We start from the raw sequence: 23,553 nt of genomic DNA, 5'->3' as shown, positions 1-23,553 counted from the left end.
CGAACTACCTGAGGCAATGGGGGAAGGGTATGTGAGGTGATGGGGGGAGGTAGGAGAGGCGATGGGCGGGAGTGTATGTGAGGCGATGGTGGGGGAGGGTACTGAGGCGATGGGGAGAAGTACGCAAAGCAATGGGGGGATACGTGAGGCGATGGGGGGAGGGTACAAGAGGTGATGCCAGGGAGGTACATAGGGGATGGGGGAGGTATGGCCCACAAAAATTCACCTCTCCCACCTTCCCCCAGGAAGATAAGCAGGCTGGGTGGATTCCAGCTTCTGGGAGAAGACCCTCAGAGCTGCAGACCCGCTAGCGCCTGGCTCACACTCCATGGCTCAGGTCCACCCTGGTTTTCCTTTTGACTTCTCCAGGCCACCTGCAGCCCACCCATTCCCTTCCCTACATTCCCCTCCTCCTCCCCCCAACAATTCCTTCAGCTCCCTCTCACTCTCCCAAATGCATCTTTGTTTTTATCAGTTAGTTCTTGGTCATACATTCTCTGCAGTGATCGGGATATCTGATGCCCAGAATTGTATTCACAAGCTCCTCAGGTTCCCATCCCAATAGTAAGTCTCGGGCAAAAGAATTACTGAAAACTACATCTACCAGAGTGATAATGTCAAATACTTCTCAAATGGAATATTTTATTTTATTTTATTTTTTTGTGAGGAAGATTGGCCCTGAGCTAACATCTGTGCCCATCTTCCTCCACTTTATATGGGACGCTGCCACAGCATGGCCTGACAAGCTGTGCATTGGTGCGAACCGGGGATCCAAACCCGGGCCGCCAGCAGCAGAGCACGCGCACTTAACCGCTATGCCATGGGGCCGGCCCCTCAAATGGAATATTTTAAATTACAAACAAAATTCATAAGTTAGAAACCCTTACCTGGTCTTTCAGACTGTATCTTTAAACAAAGCTGTTTCACAAAATCTAAAGGCAGCTGAACAACTTCCTGTAAGAACAAATACAAAATACTCAGTGTGGGCTTTACAACAATGTGAACGTACTTAATGCCACAGAACTGAACATGTAAAAATGGTTAAAATGGTAAATATTATGTTACATATATCTTACCACATTAAACAAAAATACTCAGTATGTGGGTTTTAGGAATAAAAGCCACTCTTTCACTTTAAGGACTTGTCCAGATTAAATAGAGATGCTGACATTTCCATGTGCTAAGAGTGACAGGCCCTCCTCAGAGCAGCTGGTGGCCACGATGGTGGTGACCAGTAGCATGCTCCAAGTCACCCACAATCGGTCTGCACAGAGTGCCCCTCACGCAGCTCCTCCTCTGCCCTCACGGCGACCTCATCTCTGTCCTTATCCTCGTGATGTCTGGGGTCGGCAGGGCAGGGCCTAAGGCAGTTCTCTGCCTGCGCAAATGTTCCTCACCAGCTGTCTCCTCAGACAACCTGAGGCTTCCCACACTCCCACCTGAGCAGCAGCTCACGGAAAAGGGTGATCGCATATTAATCTCCAGCGAGACATCCTGTGCGCCCATCAGCCATGGGACTCCGGGACAAGATTTAGTGCATTTGGGCTAAAAACAAAGAGCAACCTCTCTCCACTTTCCTGTTTCTTTGCAATTTCCCAAACTAAGAGTTTTTATTTAATCCACCATCTTGCCCATGTTTCCAGGATGGCAGAATTCTAACTTCTGAAGAAGTCCCACAGTGACATAAAAGACCTGCCTAGAATGAGAATGCCAGGATCCTGTCAGCTGACACATTGTGCCTTCTCCATCCCACACTGTCACATGGCTGCCATGTCACATGGATGGACCCATGCCAGCCTGTGGAGCCCTGTCACGTCGACGCACCCACGCCAGCCTGTGGCTGCCGTCACATGGACACACCCTCACCAGCACATGGATGCCCTGTCACGTGGACGCACACTCACTGACCCATGGCTACCCTGTCACATGGATGCACCCACGCCAGCCCATGGATGCCCTGTCACGTGAACGCACGCTCACCGGCCCGTGGATGCCCTGTCACATGGACGCACTCTCATCGGCCCGTGGATGCCCTGTCACGTGGACGCACACTCACCAGCCCATGGATGCCCTGTCACGTGGCTGCACCCTCACTGGCCCATGGATGCCCTGTCACGTGGACACACACTCACCGGCCCGTGGATGCCCTGTCACGTGGATGCACTCTCACTGACCCATGGCTGCCCTGTCACATGGATGCACCCACGCCAGCCCATGGATGCCTTGTCACGTGGATGCACCCTCACTGGCCCGTGGCCACCCTGTCACACAGACATGACTCTGCAGTCCACCCTGGTCCAGTCGATCATTTGCTTCCCAATCTGCTGTGCCAACTTAACTCGTTATTTTGTCACTTACGTAAACATGCTATAAACTGATAAAAGGTGAGTTACTAAAAAATTTAGTCTTGAATTAGGTAAAGTGAAACAATGAAAAAGAGTGGGAATTATAAAAATTTGAAAATTCAAAATGTAGATCATCTCACAAAATCCAAGTTCTCATTCCACTTTAAAGTAACCAAAAGTACAAGTGTGCAGGTGACAGATGGATGCTGTGGCAAGAAAGATAAAGAAACGCACCAAGATCCTCTCTCAGAGAAACACCTTGGCCCCATGCACCATGAGAGCAAGACTGGGAGGTCACGGTAACCACACACACCTTGGTCAATGCACAGTAGGCATCCCAACGCTCACCCGCTGGGAAAAGAAGTCGTGGCCGACACAGGAGTCATCAAGGGCATGACAGAAACATGAAGGGGAGCAAACGGGATCAAGTCCAGAGCCGACAGTGACTCAACTACTCTCGACACAGCGTCTGCTACTGCTTGGGCCTAAGTCCACAGTAACCAAGGTAAAAAGTAGAACTGCATTTCTTTAAACAACTTCAAATTTCTGATTTTAGGAGTTCCATTTGTGTTTTAAGTCAGAATGTTTATAGTAGACATCCTTCTTAACATTTGGCTACATTTACCAACCCTTGATTCAGATTCGTGAACCAGTGAGAACCATGCCATCCTGCCTGACAGATGGAGGAACAGACAGCTCCTACGCGACCTGGGAGGGTGGCGATCATCAGCAGGGCCCTCAGCCAGCATCTGCACAAAGTATTCACTTAGGAAGAACATAGTTAAGGCCACAGAATTCCTCTCACAGAAGTGTAACTTGGAAGGCGTGGCCACACCAGCTTCCCTGCTAATGGGCATATGCCCTGAAAGGGATGGCTGCAGAGAAGGACAAAGAGCCGCCATTCTGGAGGGGCTTAGAAGGTGAGCAGCACGTCTACAGTTTTCTAGACACTCCCTTAGGAGAAGAGAATGCTCCTACTCATCATGTGCCACGGTCCCGCCAATGCTTCCATCACATCAAGGTCAGATGTGAAGTTGAGGCTGCCTGGGTGGTGTGCAGCCTCGGGAGGACTAGGTCCACAAAACCAAGGTGAACTTCTAAAATTCCATCAGTGTCACAGCTACCCCCGGTACTTAACGACAAAAACACCTGGAGGCACAGGGGAACATCCTCTTCCCGTTTCTGACCTCCAGCTCACGTGGAGATAGGCCCAGATCAGTCCCCAAACCAGCCGGGCAGGGCCAGAGGCAGCGCGGGCACAAAGGGTGCGTCTGTCACTCTCTCTGGGCCCTGCACTCTCACCGCTGGGCTGGTTATGTCTTGTCCCAGAACACAGAGGAGGGAAGTGCTCTCGCCAGGGCTTCACTGCCCTAACTCATGTCAGTGTCAGAGAAAACAACACTGTTTACCCACGCTGGTGTTCGCTGAACGTGGCCCTCTGCGGGCCAGAGATGCGCTCTGAGTGCCACATTTCAACCGTCCAGGGCCAGAGTGGCAGTCCTCTAGGGACACCACATCCACCTGGAGGAAGAGCAGGGTGTGTTTCACTTCGGTGGTGTCTTCATGCGGAGGAGCTGTCGATGGGACAGAAATTCTTGAAATGTGACCTTGTAGGCTCACCTCGTACACCCAGAGCCCCATCCAATGTGGACAAAAAGAACCAATCCTGGAGCCACAGCATGCCCTGGGCCCCAGGGGACACACTGATGCTGTTCCCACCTGCCAGGCCACCATCAGCTGGAACCCCCAGCTCCCCACCACCCTTCTTCACCGCTGACCCCTCCCAGGAGAAAAGTCTAGAGCCCCCTACTGCTGTGAAACAGAGAAATGCTCCCACTCAGCCAGACGGGCACGCTCCCTCAAGGATGCTGGGAGTCGGCACACCCGCATTCACAGACCGTCCAGGCCAAGAAGCAGGTGGCGCCTACACAGGCGGCTCAGAGCTGTGGGGACTCGCACAGCTGGTGCCTTTCAGGCTTTCACAAGTCAACTGAACAGCTGGGGGCCTCAGGGGGGGTGGTGCCCACCCCCAGGATGACACCAGTGACTCTCACCCCTGTGTAGTCCCACACTGCCTAGGCTGACCTGCGAAGCCACCAGGATGCCATGGAAATTACTGACACAACTCCAGGCCAGGTCATCTCCCAGACTGCGTGCTGGGGGAGCCAGGGATGAGCCACAAGGACACTCAGAGCCCCGGTGGTGAGTCCACATTGGAGGTGCTGAGGCCCCCAGCGAACAGGCAGCACCAACCTGCCAGCTCCACAGCTAAGCCACCCTGGAAGAAGGTCTGCAGCCCCGAGGGACCTGCAGCAGCACCACCCACAGTACATCCCAAGCCATCAAACGACCCTCCCCGGAGGATGTTTCAGAGCCGTTTAAGACCTACTGTGGCAGGCAATCCTGAAGCTTCGATGAAACTTTCACTCGACCCCCTCAGTATCTTCTGTCTCAGGATGGACATAAGGCACAATATTTGCAAAACAGAGACAGTCCTCTCTGTTCAAAATGACAAAGCTGCTCGTCTGTCCAGGGCTCTGATCTAAGACAAACGGCAAGGCCAGCAGAAGCAGAGAAGCAGCGGCCATCAAAGCCAAGACGTAAGAACGGCCGTCCCAGGCGTGGACCGAGGCCACCCGCTCTGAGGGACTCCAGGCCTGCAGGGCCACTGTGGCCTCCTGTGCTGCCCACTCCCTGCGTGTCCGAACAGCGGACCTCACCTGTAACAGGCACTCCTCTCAGTTACCAAGGCCAGAAAGAGCCAGCAACACAGACCATTCTCTGGAGGGGGAAGGCGCTGTCCCAGCAGAGTGGTGGTGCGTGTGGGCCTCCCTGGAGAGCTCTCAGCAAGCTGGATGCCTCCACAAGGGCGGGTGGTGGGGACTGGGCTCCCAGCAGGACGGGGTCTCAGACAGTCTCTGAACCTCATTCCTCTCAGCTGGAAAACGGGAATAGCGCCCTCTGCTGCGCCCCTCACAGTGCAGCGAGTGAGAAAAGCGCCTGGGACTCTGAGGGACGCACGCGGCAGCACTGAGCACAGAGTCCCACGCTGCACTGAGAAGCTGGTGTCACTCATACAGAACATGCCCGTGAACTTAGGCCACATGAACAAAAATCACTTACCCCACAATGAACATAGTTCTCCCCCAAAAACTCTTTCATGACACTTTTGCCGAAGTCCACTATGCTCTGTAGGTGTTGAAAGATCTCCTCCGAGGTCTGTAAAAGAGAAGCACAGGAAGCCTCAGTACCCGTGGCCCCTGAGGGAGCGGCTCAGACACCTACACGAGCCCCGGCACACGCAGGGCTGCCATGTCCACGGCCACAAACAGAAACAGGTGGCCCTGGACTCAGAGGAACGCAAGCCTGGCCACAGAGACTGCTGGACCTGCCAGAGCTTCCGCCCACGGCCCCCAGGCCCACTCCTGCATCCTACCCGGCCCAGCGTGATTCTGAGCCATCAGTCTGAGGACCACGTCTGCGCCCCCACCTCCCCCAGGAACACACAAGATCCCACCAGTGGCCCATGCATGCCTTCTGAGGAATTTGACTTTGAAAATGTCTCCTGCCAAAAACCACTAGGTATTTAGATTTTATTCTCCAGCCTCTGAATGTAGAATAAAATTTTTTCTCCCCAGTCAGATGTTCCTTAAGAGCCAATAAGCTGTGAGATTTGGGTGAGACAGAAAATCGGCCCTGCATCCCTCACCCTGACCCTGGGCACTGAGAAGTCCAAGGGGCGATGGCAGGTCTCTCAGCAGCTAGGGGGCTGTCCTTGTCGAGGGCAGGCCAGGAGGGCCTGACACACAGCTCGGGCTCCAGGAAGGTCCCAACTGAGCTGCCACTCAAGCCCCATGACACATGTAGACCACGGCCTGGAGCATGTGCAACGCAACCGTGTTAGAGCAAAGCCCGACAGAAAACCCCACAACACATCCAGGAGCTCCGCACAGGTGCAGCCACAGAGCTTCTGACAGAACTACCACACATGATTCCCCACCATTTATATATATTTACTGAGCCGTTTGGATAATAAGGGAAATGGTTGCCCTGGAAGGCCTTGCCTCAATAAATGTAAACAGGAAAAGCTAAGAAGCGTCCAGGAAACACTGGTCCTCCCCCAGCCGGGCTCCGGAGATGCTGAGCGGCACAGGAGGGAGGCTGGAGGCTGTCCAAGCCCTTTCGAGTCTGAGTTTCCACTCGGATGCACTGCAGGATCATTGGCAGGATCGTTGGAACCACTCGCGAGATTCTCTCGGCAGCTGAGGCGGGAAACGCTCCAAGCTTGGGTGGCCTCCACCTGCGCCGTCCTGTCCTGGCACTGGCATGGAGCGCCAGTCCCCAGACCTCACAGCAGCCCCGGCTCCCCCACAGTCCCCTCCTCTCTTTCTAGGAAGCCCTTCGCATCCACGGCCAGCAGGCTGCCTCAGTTCCTTCCTGGCTGTCTCTCCCTGACGCAGACAGGGACAAGGCGGTGACTCACCTCCTACACCCTCATCTCGAGCCCAATTTCACTCACCACCACTGGCCGCCCCACTGTGTGCAGTGTGACCTCGGCTCCTGCCTCTTCTCCCCTTTTAAGATAAGAGCCCATGCTCTGGAGGGGCTCACACCCAGCCTCTCTGCACCTCCCTGCCCCTCTCCCTCCCCCCGGACCCTGAGAGAGGAAGGCTCCCACAGGCCCACTCCACATCCACCCCTGACCTCTGAGGTTTAGACATGCCGCAGCAACACCCCTCCTCGAGGGACAGACACTTCCGCCCTGCGGTCAGGGGCACCCCACAGAACAGCTCCAGCTTCTGAGGGCGTCCCTGGCACTTGGCTCCGGTTTGTCAGCGAGTAAAACCCAATGCTCCAACTGAACTGCCTGTTGTGACTTGTGACACTGTCTACCACGGCGTTCAAGACTTCATTTTCATAGATATTATTCCACAGATAGGGAAACTGAGGCAGCAGAGTGTAAGGAAACTGCCACTGCAAAGCTGAGTGAGACCTAGCCCTGGGTGTCCCAGCCACAAGCAGGCTCTCTGAACTGGACAGGGCGGCTCCCGGCTCAGCACTCAGGGACTCACGACGGTGACCCCTGGTGACCCAGCAGGTCAAAGCACAGGGTCCTGCAGGAATGATGGACACACCACGTTCTGCACTGAGCTTGTGTCATATCTAAATTTCTACAATTAGCATTAATACTTCTGCATCAGGAAAAAAAAAAATCAAAGTTTTCTTAAATAATTGTTTTAATGACTGCATGGCAAACCCGCAGATCTTACCTTCTTCCTATTTGGAGGAAACTTCAGAAAACGCAGCACCACACAACGCTATTGGGAAATAAAGCAAAATCTGATTAGTACCCACCCAAAGCCGGGGTTGAGGGTGGTGGCTGTGGAGAGGGGCCGGCAGCTTGGGGCCATCCTCAGCAGCACAGAGCTGGAGCCCCATGGGCAGCCTATTCGCCCAGAACACCCAGTGCCCCTGGGAGGGGGCTAGCACTGAGTCACACGCCCAAGGACTCACTGGGGCCGAAGGGCAACCAGGAAAACCTGTGCCCTCTGACCCAGCCAACCCTCTCCCAGGAATTTATGTTGAGGAAATAATGAAGGATGCACAGAAGATTTTAGCTACTGCATATAAAAGTACTGTTTATAATTCAAAATAAAATGGAAACAACCTAAATGTCCATCAATAGTGGGATGGTTAAATACAGTGGGATACATTCCAGACCACGGAATACCGTACAGCCATTTCTAAGAAAACAAGGAAGATCTGTATTTACAGATACAGAGGTTAAATGTGTCTCCTGATAAATGAAAAAGGTTACAGAATAGGGCCCAGAGAATGAACCCATTCTTATACATATACAGATACATGTGTGTGTTCATGTGTGTGTATATATACATACGGGAGAATGATGCACGGGTATAGTTCTATTTATGTCAAGTTCAAAAACAGGTGAGACTAGGATCTGGTGACCTCCCCTCAGGCAGGTGGGACAGTCCCTGAGAAAGGTTCTAGAAAGGGCCGGTCATGGGATCATGGGTCCATATACTTTGTGATAATCAAGCTATATATGCACTTACGTCAGCACTTTTCTGTAGGTTTGTTACACTATTTTTAAAAGTTTGTAAAATAGAAAGTTTTAAATACACACTTTCTGTGTATTTAAAGTTTCTGTGCATGCTCAGTCTGTATGAAACATCTGAAAGGATTTCATCACAATTTACGGCATCTCCAAGGAGCAACAACAGGGATAACTAATTTTTTTTTAAGTTCTGCTTATTTGGATTTTCTGATTTTTTATGACGTTCATATAATATACGTTACAAGAATGTGAAAAAAATAACTTTTTAAACAAGTACAGCCTTTGAGATGGTCATTCTCGAAGGAAATAACCAGGAGGTGCCGCGGAGCCTCAGGAACCCGGGAGATGACTTCCATTTGGAGGACTTCAGAAACTGTTGCCATGGAGACGGGCTTCCCGGCAGAGGGCCACAGTCCAGTCGGGAAGCCCGGCTGAGACCAGAAAGAAGCAGTGGGCAGGAGGAGGGCGTGGGAGCCGAGGCGGGGAGGAGGACGCTCAGGAGCCGGGGACCTAGGAGGGGCAGCATGGGCGGGTGATCAAGGAGGCTCAGAAAGTGCAGCTTTCTAAACCAAAACATGCCTGAGAGCAAGGACGGCACCATGGAGACCAGATCCGCCACCCAGTCCCCACCCTCTCCGGCACCTCCTGCCCAACTCAGAGACTACACACGCTCCTCTCAAAGCCCGGGACAGCCGTCACCTCCTTGGGCCAAGCCCAGACTGCAGGAAGCCCAGGTCGACGGCCCATGCACACCACCGTCCCCTCCCAAGTCCAGGCACACGTCAACACTCAACCGTGGGCATCAACTGGCCGAAGAACATCTTCATGGAACTACAATTCCATCTGAATTCAGGGAAAGACAAAAGTTGATATGCGGAAACCCTAATTCTAGGCACCTTCCAGAAACTCAGCCCTCTGAACGTGCACCCACTCCTCACCTGGACTCCACCGATTTGCTCAAGGCCCGCTAGGAAATGTCACGTTGTGTCTGCTTTGAGGAAAACTGCTTCCTCCACTGAACCATTTATCATTCAAACTGTCACCAGAAACCCCCGCCCGCCCCACAGAGCTGCAGTGTCAGCCTTGAGGGCCAGTCTCCACAAACACGAGCACTCAGTGGGTGCACCCATTCTGGATGGTGAGTGCCAACTGCCCCGTGAGGGCCCGACCAGGCTGGGCCGAGGCCTGGGGATGTGCCACCGGGCCTGGTGACACCCATTCAAGTGGATGGCAGAGAAAAGGTGAGAAATCAACCTTATCAGCCCTCGTTGGCAGAAAGACAGCTTAGTCCAAGGGCCACCCACTGCAGAGGAGCGGGACTGACTCGGCCACCCAGGGGGAGATTCCCATGAAGGAGCCAATCTCCCCGAAGGAGCCGGCACCGAAGCCTAACCCGGTAAGACCAGGGCTCTACCAGCTCACCAGGTCTTAACCAGTTATGAAGGAAACAACTTTCCTTTTGAACTGAATATGGGAAGCCAGATGTTCAAGATGTACCTTCTTCTTAACGTCCAGGTTAAAATGGTGAGAGAGTGAAAAAACAGGGGTGAGATTAAGAAGGCAGGGGCTTAAGAGGGTTTCTGCCCAGCCCGGGCAGGGCAGCTCTTCACCAGAGGACAGGGAATCAGGCCAGGGCCACACCTCTGCATCCTGGAGGACGCGCCTCAGAACACTAGATGGGAACGGATGATTTTAACAAGCTGAAGAAGCCCATGAGCGGAGGAGTGGCACAGCAAACACACACCCACATTAAACAACCTCAAGACGTACAAAGCGAAGGGAGCAACTTGTCACTTACAAAAGGAGCAGAAAGCATTCAGTGCACGAGGGTCCCAGGCTGTGGCGGGAGGACTGGTACGTCGTGCGATCCACTCTGAAAACCCACCCGAGCGGGTAAGCTGGGCTCCAAGAGCTCTAAAGCACAAATGTGCCAACACCCAATGGCACGAACCCGAGCTCTGCACGTGGACACGTGCACGCAGCACCAACACATATGGGGGCCGAGTGAAAAAGCAGATGGGATTCCGGACACACGGGATTCCTACGTACCAACAAGGCCCATAATGGAAGGCAGAGCACCAGCGTGGGAACAAAAATTATTTTCCTAGTGGGGAAATATTGGGCGCTTTTACTGTCTGCCTTCTAATGTTCTATATTTTCTGGGGCAGAGAGAAGCAGCAATAATTGGTATTAAATAAAAATTAAAGACCACAAAAAACAATATATTAAAAGGGACACCTGCTCATGTGAAGCCCGAGGGAGGGACTTGTGGTGGCACTAAGGCTCCAAGGCCTCTCAGCCAAGATGGGGTCCGGGGGGAGAAACGGACAGACAGGAACAACCGCCGCCCCCGTGACTCCCGGGCATCACCGGATGGGTCGTCTCAGGCCACAGCCTCGCTGCCAGAGGACAGCCCAAGGTGGGGTCTTCTGTCCAGGTGAGGAGATGACCAAGGATGGGGCCCCGAGAAGACCCCAAGAAAGCAGAGATCAGGCAACTTGCAAGGGAATGCGAAACAAACAACAGAAGAAATTGCCCCTTGGGGAGCTGCCCTAGACATCCCGAAATGGTTCAGCCCCGCTTCTCAGAGAGGCTGCCTTCCTTGGACGTGCCACTTGGCCACAGCCCAGGGTGTCCAGGAGAACACCCGTGACAGAACACCCAGCAAAGTCACTTGCCTCTACCAACACAACCAGAAACGTACCCCGGAGCCTGCTGTGGGATGAGGGGGTAAGGGGTGGGACCCGGTGCCGGGCTGACAGCCTCAGACAGCACAGATGGATGGGGAGACAGGACCTTTTGTAGAGGCGAGCTCAAGACTCCGCAGGGAGGCCAGACAGGAGGCCACAGCCGCAGATGGGGCAGGGGTGCCTGGTCCAGGCAGGACACATTCCTTCGGGGACCCCATCTGGACCCACGGCTGCGTAGGACTGAAGCAGAAGCAGACGCGAGCCAGGAGGTGGGGGCGGATGGTGAGGCGTAAGCCCAGGTGATGATTGGAGCAGGACACTGGGGGGCTGCAGCAGAAGAGGTGCTCAGGGGCTCTCTAAAGGGAAGGAAAATCCAACAGTCAGCAGAGCAGCAGGAGATGCTTTGTGAAGTCAAACCACAACTGCACAACACACAGTGGGGTGTGTAAGAGAAGCGACAGAAAAGCAGATGTCGGAACACACGCCACCAGGCAGGGAGCCGGCGCTGCCGTCCATCCTCCAGCAGCAGACACAGAAAATCCTCCTCACCTTCCTGGTAAACGGGGTGCCGCGTCCCCACTGAGTTCTGACCGAGGAGGAGGAAGGGGTCGTCAGGGCGGGGAAGCGCCTACGCCACCTCCAGAGCCCAGGTCAAGAGACCCCGCACGCCAGGAAGGCCAAGCACAGCACTCGCCAAAGCCGGGGCTGGAAACCACCCAAGGGGACGCAGTTTGGAAATAACAAATCCTACCCCTTCAACCGCAGGTGATCCCAGGAATCCACAAGACAGGGCTGCCGCAGAGCTCTCCCATGAGACCTCACCAAGAAAGAAGTCATATCAGCTATACGAATGCCATTGAAAATCTCAAATACAGAAATACGTCACTTGTTTTAAACAAAGGACTAGAGGCAACAAAAAGTTAAGACTCTTTGAACTAGATTCAGATAAAAATTAAAGAGAAGAGTGGCCCAGGACTTGGGAATACGCCACATCCCAAAAAAACAGAACTCCAATATCTCCATTAAGAAGTACGATCTAGGGCCGGCCCCGTGGCTTAGCGGTTAAGAGCAGGAGCTCCGCTGCTAGCGGCCTGGGTTCGGATCCTGGGCGCGCACCGACGCGCCGTTTCTCCGGCCATGCTGAGGCTGCGTCCCACATACAGCAACTAGAAGGATGTGCAACTATGATGTACAACTATCTACTGGGGCTTTGGGGGAAAAACATAAATAAATAAAATTAAAAAAAAAAACTTATAAAAAAAAGAAAAACTTAAAAAAAAAAAAAAGAAGTATGATCTAAAAACTGGAAATTCTAAAACACAAGATGAGAAGAGAAACAGTCAGGTGGCCCCAGACTGCTTAAACCGTCATCTTCAGGAGCCACACAAACAAACCCCCCCCACCACCACCATTAAACCCCCACGGGAAGAGGCTCTAAAACCCAAAAGATCAGAAATGAGCCCTCGTGCTTCTGATGCATGCTCTCTGTGGGAAGGTCCTTCCCGTTACCTCTGTCAATAAGAAGGAAACGTCACAACAGCTTAGTGGGATGGAGGGAGCGGGCCCCCATGTGCCCTGCACCCCAGAGACAAGGGCAGCTGGAGAGCAGTTCAGCCCGGAGCAGGGGAGGGCCCTGTGCCTGGCCCGCCTAGTGACTCCCACCACTGGAGACACTAAAGAGATCGAATAACAAACCCAACTTACAGTGACCTTCACAGGCCAGGACGCCGAGCCAAAGCCAACAAGACGAAGGTGCAGGATAAGTGCGGAGGTAAAGGCAAGGACACCACAGGAGAGAAATCAGCTCAGCAGTGACGCACGAGGGCGGCCACGGGCTCGCTGACCACAGCTCAGCGTGCGCAGAAGTGTGATGTGGCCCTAGAACGAGTGACAGCGCCCTCGGAGGCAGTGAGGAAAGGAAAGCACCTGCCCACAAGAGAAATGCCCTTGCCCATGACCCTCCACGGGTCAGTGCAGGGATTCCAGGCACCCCTGGGGGATGTGCATGGCGGGCCACAGCCTTGGAGCACCTCCGAGGGTCAGCGCCAGGCTGAGGGCCAGTGCCTGGGAAAAGGGTGCTTTGCACCGGGCTGAGGGCAGCAGACACAGGCCAGCCAGCCCACCTCTCGCAAAGGGGCTGCAGGGAAGCTGGCAGAGACCTGTTGGAAACTGGCCTGCAGTTAAGGTCTCCCACTGTCCTCTCACTGCCTGCGGCCTGCACAGAGCTCCTGCATCTCCAGCCTCATGGTCTACAAGTCCCACACTCCTAGAAGCCTCCCGACCCACCAGCCTGGAAGGCTGTCTGTCTGTCTGTCTCCATCCCACGTTCCTTTAGTGCAGACACCAGGCCTTGGGACCGGCTGCCTGAAGGCACATGGTGCTCTGACACTGAGGAGAGGGAGGGCAGACTCTTCACTTTTTAAGGACCTTTCATTTCTGAAAGTAGGTAATGCCTTCTCCGAGAAAGCAACGTCTCTGGATCTGGAAGAAACCTGGCAAAGGCCGCCTCTACCTTGGAATGAATGAGGTGGGTCTGGGGAGCCCACCCTCAGGAGAGGAAGACTTGTGCTCACTCATCCCTCCTTCTCTCTGTCCCACTCTCGCACACACACCCTCTCCTTGGGCACAGCAAGGCCCTGAAAAGCTGTCTTCCAGGGCTCTCTCCTCCTCCCTGGTCCTCAAGGCCCACGCAGAGCACAGAGGCCTCTCCACACCCAAGGAGCACAGCCCTCCTTCCCTCAGTGCCTTCGCTTAGTGGAACGCTGTCTTATAAGACTACTTGAGACGATAATCTTCAAGTTCAAATGATGAGCTAACAACCACCAAGCAGGAATGAGCACAGTAGAGCAAATTTAGATTTACAAGAAAGAATGAAGAGCACAGGTCCAGGGTAGCCTGATGATTGAGTTTAAAAAGGAAAAAGAAAAGAAGCAAGAAAGACAACTCTAACAACTGGAACTGTGCAACAAGGGAGGGGCCCAGCTGCCCTGAGGGTGGACACATGCTGGCCAGGGGGAGTGGAGAAGGCGTGTGTGGCTGAGGCCTCCATCTCCCAGCCTGGTGTCCTTTCCCTCCGAGTCTAGAACTTGCTCCTTCATCTGACACTTTTGGAACTCGGTATATTATCTCCCACTAAAAGAAGCCTTAGCTTCACCTAAAGTGCAGATATGCTGTCCCACCTTACTGAGAAACCGGAAGACGAGTGTTTGTTTTGTGAAAGGATTCAGGGGGTCACCACAATAACCCACAAAAGGGACACACGCTGCAACATCCCGTGCTTCACCGGACCTTGAAACACACTGGGGCCCAGCAGACTGTAGAGAAAAGAACGACTTCAGGTTAAGCCTTGTCCATTTTTGATTCATCTCAAGATCTTGAGCAAAGCCTACAGTTTCAGTTCTTCAGTTTCCCGACTGAGCATGCTAACGGGTAACAAAATGCAAAGGCAGAACATAGGGGCCACCTGGGTGACTGCAGCTCACCCTACAGTTAACCCAGCACACCCAGGACAGGAACCTCATGGCAAGGCACCACCCAGTGCCCGCACCCCCTCCCGGTAGGAGCTGTAGGACTGGGTCAGGGCTCTTAACCTCTGAGACCAAGGCGGACGACAGTTCTCACTGGCGAGGCATAACTTGTCCAGCCCCTGCTCACTACATCTTTCTAGCGATTTCACAAAAGGGATTCTGTTACTAGTTTCACTTTGCAAATGCAGAAAGGGAGCCCGGGCCAGGCAGTGGTAGAACTGGGAATCCGCCCAGCTGTGTGACTCCAGCTCCCATGCTCTTAACCCCTGCGTGACACCTATCGCTCCTCCCCCAGCCCAGCACATTCTTGCCTCGCTCTGATGACAGCAAGATGTCAGAGAGCTCTGCGCCGTCACTCAAGTCCACAAGCTTCTCTTCCTCGATCCACCTCCTTAGGAGTCCTTATTGCACTTTCTGAAACTCTCATCCCCACTGAATTAAGAAAACGAAACTCTTTAAATTCTAAACGGTTCTGGAGAAGAACCTGCGGGCAGTGTTCCATTATTATTAACAGCAGCAGGAGAACAGCAATTTCACGCGACTCAGAGGCTGAACTCTCGGTGCTGGGAGGCAGCAGCATCCCGGGCACTTCAATTCTTCCTCCAGAGCTGCCCGGCCCTCGACCCCGGCTCCGGCTACCCCTGGCGGCTCCCCGGCGCAGCCTCCGCCCCACCGCGGCTGGGCAGTCGGAGGCGGCACCGCGTGAGGCCGCGCGTGGCACCGACCGGGCAGGAGGCCGAGATGAGAGAAGCCGGCGGACGCGGGGCCCCCCGGGGGGGGGGGAGAAGGGGAGGCCTCCGGACCGCGCCGACCGCCCGCCGCTCACCTGCGCGTGGGCCACCACTAGGCTCTTGTTGCCTTCGCCGTGGTACCCCCATTCATTCTCGTCCATCTTCCCCTCGTCCATCCCCCAGTGCGGCCTTGGCGCCTCGCTGGGCCGCGAGCTGGGGGCCGCCCGTCCGCCTGGGCACCAGCCGCCGCCGTCGCCGGAGGAGCGCCTGTCAGCCGCGGCCCCCGCTCGACCCCGCCGCCCCGATTCGCAGGCGCGGGCCGCCGGAAGCCACGCCCCCGGAGGCTGCCATGGCCGAGCGGGGCAACTTCCGGGTTCGCGCCCGCTTCTCCTCCATTGACCACTGCGGCGGATGAGCCGGCAGCCATCTTAGGTGCTGGCATAATAATTCACTTCCGGAGCGCGATCTTGAGAACCGGAAGGGAGGTTTCCGGCCTGGGCGCCGGAAGTGAGACAAGCGGAAGGAGCCGGCGGCTGCCCGGCGCCCATGCCCGGCGCCCAAGACCGGCCCGGCGGAGAGCAGGGATTTGGGACCTGGGGAGCGGGGTCGGGAGAGCTGGCTTGTGGGCCCCCAGCGCGGCACCCAGCCTTCCTCCCTGTCGGCCGACTCCGACCGCTCGCGCGCTGAGTTGTGGCTCTCGCGTCCGCTCGTTCCCTGACGCGGTGGCCCAGGAGTCCTGGGAGACGCGGAGACAGATGAGGAGACGCGGCTCAGAGCGGGTGGACTCCTCCTGCGGCGCTCTTGCCGGGGGAGCGGGGTCCGCGGAAGCTTGAGGAACGCGCCTGGAGCACTAGGCCGGGTTCGAGGCCTGCCCTTGGCTGGGGGAGGCGAGGCGGAGGGCAGGTCTCTTCCCTTCTCCCGGCCTCGGTTCACTCACTGATGAAGTGGGACCCACGCTCCCGCTCCCACAGCTGCTGCGAGGATGAGACTGGATCCACGGTTCTCAACTCTTAGTCTCAAGACCCCTCTATGCTCTAAAAATGACTGAGGGCCTCAAAAAGCTTTTGCCAATGTGGGTCATAGCTATCGTTGTTTACCGTATTAAAACTGAAACTTCAAAGAATGCTTTTTTCATTTAAAAATAATAAACAGATTACACTTTTAAAAAATAGCTATATTTCCCAAAAATATAGAAAAGAGTGGTAATTTTTTTACATTTTTGCAGACTCTTTAAAGTCTGGCTTCGTAGAAGGTAGCTGGCTTCTCGCGTCTGCTTCTGCATTCAGTCAGTTGGAATATATTGGTTTGGTTGAAGTAAGTGAAGGCAGTCCAGCCTCAGACGTGGTTCAACACGGATGGACCTGCAGACCGGAGTGAAATCAGCCTAGAGCACGGCTGGGCCCCTGGCGAGGGCTTGGGAAGAGCACTGAAAGGAAGCCAGTGAGCCAGCATCTCTCCCCAGCCAGGGGCCCCAAAGGACTGGCCCAGTAAGAGGTGTCTCAGGACCCTCCCCAGGGATGATTAGAAATGGGGGCAGAGGGGCCGGCCCCCATTGGCAGTTAAGTGTGCGCACTCCGCTACGGGCGGCCTGGGTTCAGATCCAGGGCGCGCACCAACACACCGCTTCTCCGGCCATGCTGAGGCCGTGTCCCACATACAGCAACAAGAAGGATGTGTAACTATGACATACAACTATCCACTGGGGGGCTTTGGGGAAAAAAAAAGGAGAATTGGCAATAGATGTTAGCTCAGAGCCGGTCTTCCTCAGCAAAAAGAGGAGGATTAGCATGGATGTTAGCTCAGGGCTGATCTTCCTCACCAAAAAAAAAAAAAAATGGGGGCAGAAACAGCCCACTCCTGGAAGTCAGTAATCCCCAAGGGGGAGGGGACACTCACCGCAGGGTGACATGGTTGCGACAAGGCTAGGGGACCCTAAACATGCCTGAGATTGAGTTTCTCAGCATCTGTGAACAGAAAATTGGGATCAGATTATTAAAATATTTCCTTAAGGAAGCCTCTGTGGCGTCAGAAATGTGTATATCTTGTTTTTTTGTTTTTTCCAAGGAGCATTTTATTACTGACATTTTAGAATTAATAGTGTATGGTGATGATAAAAAGATTATATTTTGGTTTCCTGATTGTTTTTTTGATTCTCCACAGACATAGCTGGGGTGGACCACGCCCACCCCATCCCCAGTTTGGTACACCACTGGCCACAGGCAAAGGGACAAGTGCTTTGAAAGAAGGATGGTGGGGTGACAGTGAGGGACATGGAGGAGAGTGGGCCCATCCGCAGGGGGTGGAAAAGAAGGCATGTCTGGAGAAGAAAGACATGAACAAGCTCAGTGGAGGAACAGGTATGTCAGTCTTTCATGCCCTGGATCCACACCACTTCCTTTTACAACACCAGCCCAGTTTGTGTTAGGGAAGTACCTTTTCCTCTGTTCAGCCCATGGGGTTGACTCAACTCAATTCTTAGTCTCAAGGCTGGGCTTGTGACCTCAGCCTGGGCAATCAAGAATTACATTCTCAAGACATCATGAAGGATTGGTTCAGGAGGCGCAGGGAGGTGATCCAGGTTCACTGGATGGAGCCTACTGCTTTGGCTTGTGTTGGAATGACTGTGAGGAGAGTCACCCTCAGCTGGGGGCCTGAGAAGCCGGGAGGTCAGCACGTGCTGCCAGCAGTGATCCAGGCACCTCAGGTGGCAACAGGAAAACTGCTGGGAAAGGGTGAGGAAGGGGACGCCGGGTGAACCAGAGGATCAGGTCCTCTGTTGCTTTTAAGTTTCTGAGCCAGTGAATTACATGTTTTGCTTAAACAACTAGACTTGAGTTCCTTTCACTCACAACCTAAAGGTCCAGACTAATAACAGGGTGCCCTGGGATGGACCAGCGACCTCAGGCAGTGACTGGACGTGAAGCAAAGGCCTAAAGACCGTTGTTAGCAGGGAGTCCTGCAGGAGGACAGTTTGACCAGATGCTTTATGCTCCTCATCTAGGTCCCAGCTGGATTCCCACTAGGGTTAGTCAGTGTCTTCTTTTGTGCTTAAAAAAGAAGAAAGGAGAGAGGGAGGGAGGGAGGGAGGAAGAAAGGAAAGAGGAGAGGAGAAAAGGAAGACAGGATGAAAAACTCATCCTCCAGCCACATTGAAAAGCCGTCCAGAAACAAGGTGGCAAAACACTGGTGAGTGGAAGCCCAGTGACGAGTACTTACTCTGTTCTCCCTCTTTTTATCATGTCTGGAGTTTTCCTTACTAAACAGTTTTTATTTTTGAAGGAAGTATGTGATATCATGTATCACCTTATATGACATGACTTGATGAGAAAGGCACTTCACCTCTGTGGTATTTGTCCCCAAAAGCCATAACCTCTGTCTAATTAGAACAACATCAGACAAACCCAAATTGAGGGACATTCCAGAATATCTGACCAGGACTCTTCACAACTGTCCAGGTCACGGGAGACATGGACAGACCAGAGGAGCCTAAGGAGATGAGACCTACATGCAACATGGGATCCTGGAACAGAAAAGGATATTGGTGGGAAAACTGGTAAAATCCAAATAAAATCTGGAATTTAGTTAGTAGTAATGGACCAGCGTTAATTTCTTTATTCTGGAAAATGTACCATAGTTAGGTATGTTAACATGGGGGAAGCTGGGGAAGGGCACATGGGAACTCCATACTATCTTGCAACATTTCTATAAATCTAAAATAAAAAGTTTATTTACCAAAAAAGAAGGAATTCATTGTTCAGCTTCTTTCATAATTAAAACAAGTATATATTTTAAAATATATATCAAACTGCCAAAATAAAAGCAAGCTTACACAATGTTTGCTGTGGGTGGTGGGGAAGGGACAGATGGGACACGGGCACTGCTGGGGGAAGGGGTCTGCGTTGTCGGAGGTCACTGTTGCCATATCATTAAAAGTGTGGTAGCCATGGTAGCCACAGCTAATCCCTTTTGACCCATCATTTCCACGTCTACAAATTACCCTACAAAACCCTCCCCCGCGTGCTGAGATACGCACAGGGTGTCTGTACAAACATGGGAGTGAGGGACAGGACTTATTCCCAGTGTGGGCACCCCAGGACAGCCTCAGGCTGCAGCAACCCACCCCAGCATGAGACCTGGAGCGGGGCTCAGCAGCCTGCGTTCTAACAAGTTCCGCAGGTGAATCTCAGAACCACTGCATTCTGGTATGCTGAAAAATTATACAACCGGTAAGAAAATGTGAGTTAGACCTGTACTGACGTGAAAGATGTTCAGGGTCTACAGTTAAGTGAAATATACGTGTGTGTGTGTGTGTGTGTGTGTGTGTAAATGCAAAGAAAAAGAAATGGAAATCATTCCATCTGGGAAGAGGAGAGTGGGAGAAACGAGGGAAGGAATGTCACTTTCTTCTTACATTTATATATTGTTGACTCAGAGAAAATGTATTCGTGTAACACTTCCGTAATAAAAATTTAAATGAATCATTCTCAGTACTTATTTTTTAAATGAGGTAGATCTATCGCTGTGTATGCATATGGAAAGATGGCCATGATGTGTTGTTTAGTACAGGAATAAATGTTTGTGTTTGAATAGAAAAGAAAACAAGAAGTATGTGCCTGTGCACTGAGGCTTTCTTTGGGGATGGGACCAGAGGTGGTGCACTGACTATACTATGTGCTTCTGTAACATTTGAATTTTGCACAAAAGACACAAGTTACCTGTGACGTTAGGAGAAAAAAAAGCCCTGAATGCAGTGCCCTGTGGATGCCTGGCTACGTGGAACTGGGCAGCTGTTCCAGAGGGAGGAGTCCAGGATATCCAGGCCACTTGACCTTGCTGTGGGCATGATCCTGCTGTCCTGAGGCGAGCTCACCAACTCCAAGTGCTCTACCTGGATGGCGGGTCTGGAGGCCTTGGAGGGCACATGGCTCCTTCCCATGCTGGGATATGGCGGTGCAGGGCTTCCTGTTCCCTAGACCAGAAGTCACTTCACTGGGGACTGTGGTGCAGAGCATCTGCTCCCCACCCACCTCTGCTCATCTCCCTTCTCCAGCTTTGACACTCCAGGAAAATCCAGGTGAAAAGGTGGCAGTGCCACGGCGTGACTGCGGAGCCCAAGCCCTCCCGGGTGAGGGCATCCCAGGGCATCATCATCATCTTTGACTTAGACAACACAGCAAAGTACAAGCCATCAAGGAAAAGAGCAACAACTTTGTCTACATTCAAAATTAAAATCTCAAGGAACCCAGAGTAGTCAAATTCATAGAGAGAAAGTAGAAGGGTGGCTACGAGGGGCTGCGGAGAGGAGTAACAGGAAGTGAGTGTTTAATGGGGACAAGGTTTCAGTTTGGGAAGATGAAAAAGTTCTGGAGATGGAGAGTGGTGATGGCTGCACAACAGTGTGAATGTACTTAATGCCACTGAACTTAAAAATGATAGAAATGGTAGATTTTATGTGTATTTTACCACAATGAAAAGAAATTAAAATCACTGCAAAACAAAAGTCAAACAACTGCAATGCACATAACTGACAAAAAAAAACAAGAAAGAAAGTTGGAAACATCTAAATTATCCATCAAAGCCATACTATGCAGCCATTACAAAGAATGATCTCCAAGATACACTAAGTGAAACAGTAAATTGTAAGATACTGTGTACATTATGATACCACTGGTATAAAACTACCCAACACAAACACACACACACATATAATCTGCGAGATATTTCTATGAGCACAGAAACCTCAGAGGATACACGAGAAACCGTAACAGGTACATACTGGGAGGAGAATGGGCGGAGGCAAAACAAAACCCGGCTGCCCTCTGTGAACGCTTTTTCTGTTAAAGATATAGAAGACTTCTGGTTTCCAGTCTGGCGTTTAAAGAGCCTGCCAGTTTTGCTCTGTCCTAACAACAAGGGAACAGCTGAACAAACTGAAAACCAACAAATCTTAGCTCTGTCAGAGAAGTGAGGTCACAGGGCAAACTACTGCCACAAAAACTGGTTGTTGACCGGCAGAAAAGAACCACAACCTGCGGGAGCAGAAACCTCCGGGAACCCGTGCTGGGAGGAAACTTGAACTGTAACTGGCTCACTGCTGGAGGCTCCGTGTGGACAACGCCAGAGATAGAAATGTGGGCCCAAGCTCTCCCGGGATGCCATCCAGGAGCGCCAGCATGTTCCCACAGCAAAGACTGGAGGAAATCCCCTGTGCTCCTGGCAGGAGGAGGGGAAAGGAACATTCTGAGAGACCCAGAGCATTCTGTTCTTCCTAAAAAGTTCTGTAGCTAAGAGAAGGGTCAGGAGACATCGCGGCCTGCCTGGGGTTCACCGGGCTTGGAAGTGGCCCTCACCTGGGCCAGAGAGAGCCGCAGACCAGGCCAGAGAGGGACCCAGGCTCGAAGCAGTGAGGATGCACCCCTGGTTTCAGAGAATATTCCTGGGGAGAAGGGAGAACAAAGGGTCCCGGGCTGGTGGTGCATGAATGGCGGGAACAGAACGAAGCTCCAAGGGGGTTTGGGGGAAGAAGGAGAGGGGCCAGGGGCACCCAGGAGGCCAGGCCCTGTGGGGTCGGTGAGGGAGGAGCCCTCATAACTTGGGGGGAAGGTCCGAGGCACGCTGGAACGTCCTTGAATCGTTGAATTATGCAAGCGCCGTAGGCTGTAGTGAAAAAGAGCGGGATTATGGTGGGGGGCAGTAGCACCCTCCCCCACTGACAACCAAAAATGTCTCCCAACAGTGCCAAGTGACCCCTGGGCAGAAATCGCCCCAGAGAGACCCACCACTGTACACACATTCCCAGGGATGAAAATACCACTTGCTGTCTGAGGCCCCCGGAGGTGTCGTGCATGTCACCCCAGACTGGGGAGGAATGGGGGCCGTAATGGGGAGTGGGGGTCAGATGGACAGTAGGGATATGAGAAGTGACCCAGAGAAAGGCCTGCTCAGGGGACAGAAAAGCCAGCGGACAGGAGTTAAACGCGAGGGCAAAGGCGGGCCAGAGGGGTAGGCGGGGTCTTTGTTTAAGTGCGATGAAAAGTCCTGGAGGAATGTTTCTTTTAAAAGAAGAAACTTTACTTTTTAGAGAATTTTTAGGTTCACAGCAAAACTGAATGGAAAGTATGGAGCGTTCCTATATCCCGTGGTCCACACACACACCCGAGCTGGCTACTGGAGAAGAATTTTCAGATGGTAGTGATGTGATTCAATGGACTTTTTAAATTATTATTGTGGTAAAATACACACAACATAAAATTTACCATCTTAACCATTTTTAAGTGTACAATCCAGTGTTACTGAATTCATTGACGTTGTTGTGCAGCTATCACCAGCATCCATCCCCATAGCTCTTTATCTATTAAACATTCTCCCCCATTCCCTCCTCCCACAGCCCCTGACAACCACCCTCCTACTTTCTCTCTCTATGACTTTGACTACTCGAAGAACCTCATGTAAGTGGAATCACACAGTATTTGTCTTCTTGTGCCTGGCTTATTTCACTTATAATGTCCTCAAAGTTCATCCATGTTATAGCATACTGTGGAATTTCCTTCCTTTTAAAGGCTGAATAATATTCCATTGTATTGTAAAAATTACTAGAGGAAAACTTCATTTAAAATGGAGTCAGGAGGCCAGAAGGGGAGCTCTCACGCTGCACCACTCCAGGTCAATTACAGGATAGTCAGTTACAGATCCCAGCAGAAGTCCTGAACGAGAAAGAATTATCAACTACAGGAAGACTGTACATTGCATCCAGACAGGAATCCACCACCCCAGCAGCTCAGCCAATGAGAACCCGTCATCACTCTGAACCCTCGCTTTCCTCCAATGGACTTTCCATTCAAAACAACCCCTCCCAACCTCCTCCTTTTTCTCTATAAAAGAACATTCATCTCTTTTGTTTGTTGGCTTTGCCTATGGTCCACCATAGCATGCACATTCTGAGCTGCAATTTTTTGACTATTCCCGAATAAACTCGTTTTGCTGGTAAAATAACTGGCTGTTTTATTTTTAAGGTTGACAGGATGTATGTACCACACTTTGTTTATCCATTCATCAGTTGATGGACACTTGCATTGCTTCCACATTTTAGCTATTGTAAATAATGCTGCCATGAACATGGGTATACAAATATCTCTTTGAGACTGATTTCAAATCTTTCAGGTATATACTCAGAAGTGGGAT

General features: G+C 52.4%; 1 protein-coding gene and 1 long non-coding RNA gene across 5 annotated transcripts in view; one reads left to right on the top strand and one right to left on the bottom strand.

The window, feature by feature from the left end:
• IPPK (inositol-pentakisphosphate 2-kinase) overlaps positions 1–15,631 on the bottom strand; it is a 48,320-nt gene extending 32,689 nt beyond the window's left edge. The window contains exons 1-5 of one of the 3 annotated variants that reach the window (XM_058566109.1): positions 15,468–15,631; positions 11,866–11,931; positions 7,616–7,663; positions 5,469–5,564; positions 888–954 (exon numbers count right to left, since the gene is read on the bottom strand). In XM_058566109.1, coding sequence (XP_058422092.1) covers positions 888–954; positions 5,469–5,564; positions 7,616–7,663; positions 11,866–11,931; positions 15,468–15,548 — 358 coding nt within the window. In that variant the 5' untranslated portion in view covers positions 15,549–15,631. Of the gene's footprint in view, positions 1–887; positions 955–5,468; positions 5,565–7,615; positions 7,664–11,220; positions 11,781–11,865; positions 11,932–15,467 lie in introns of those variants that run through there. The other 2 variants (XM_058566110.1, XM_058566111.1) reach the window with 2 other exon arrangements.
• Positions 15,632–16,130: 499 nt separating this feature from the next.
• On the top strand, positions 16,131–22,989 carry LOC131420227 (uncharacterized). 2 transcript variants are annotated; one of them, XR_009223507.1, is made up of 3 exons: positions 16,131–16,444; positions 17,533–17,729; positions 22,454–22,989. It is a non-coding gene; the product is annotated as an uncharacterized LOC131420227 (long non-coding RNA). The 2 variants fall into 2 exon arrangements; XR_009223506.1 differs by lacking the exon at positions 22,454–22,989 and adding an exon at positions 20,423–21,875.
• Positions 22,990–23,553: the final 564 nt, after the last annotated feature.

Source organism: Diceros bicornis, chromosome 22 (genome assembly GCF_020826845.1).
Source record: "Diceros bicornis minor isolate mBicDic1 chromosome 22, mDicBic1.mat.cur, whole genome shotgun sequence".
Lineage (NCBI taxonomy): Eukaryota > Metazoa > Chordata > Mammalia > Perissodactyla > Rhinocerotidae > Diceros > Diceros bicornis.
This window is presented reverse-complemented; position numbering and strand designations above follow the sequence as displayed.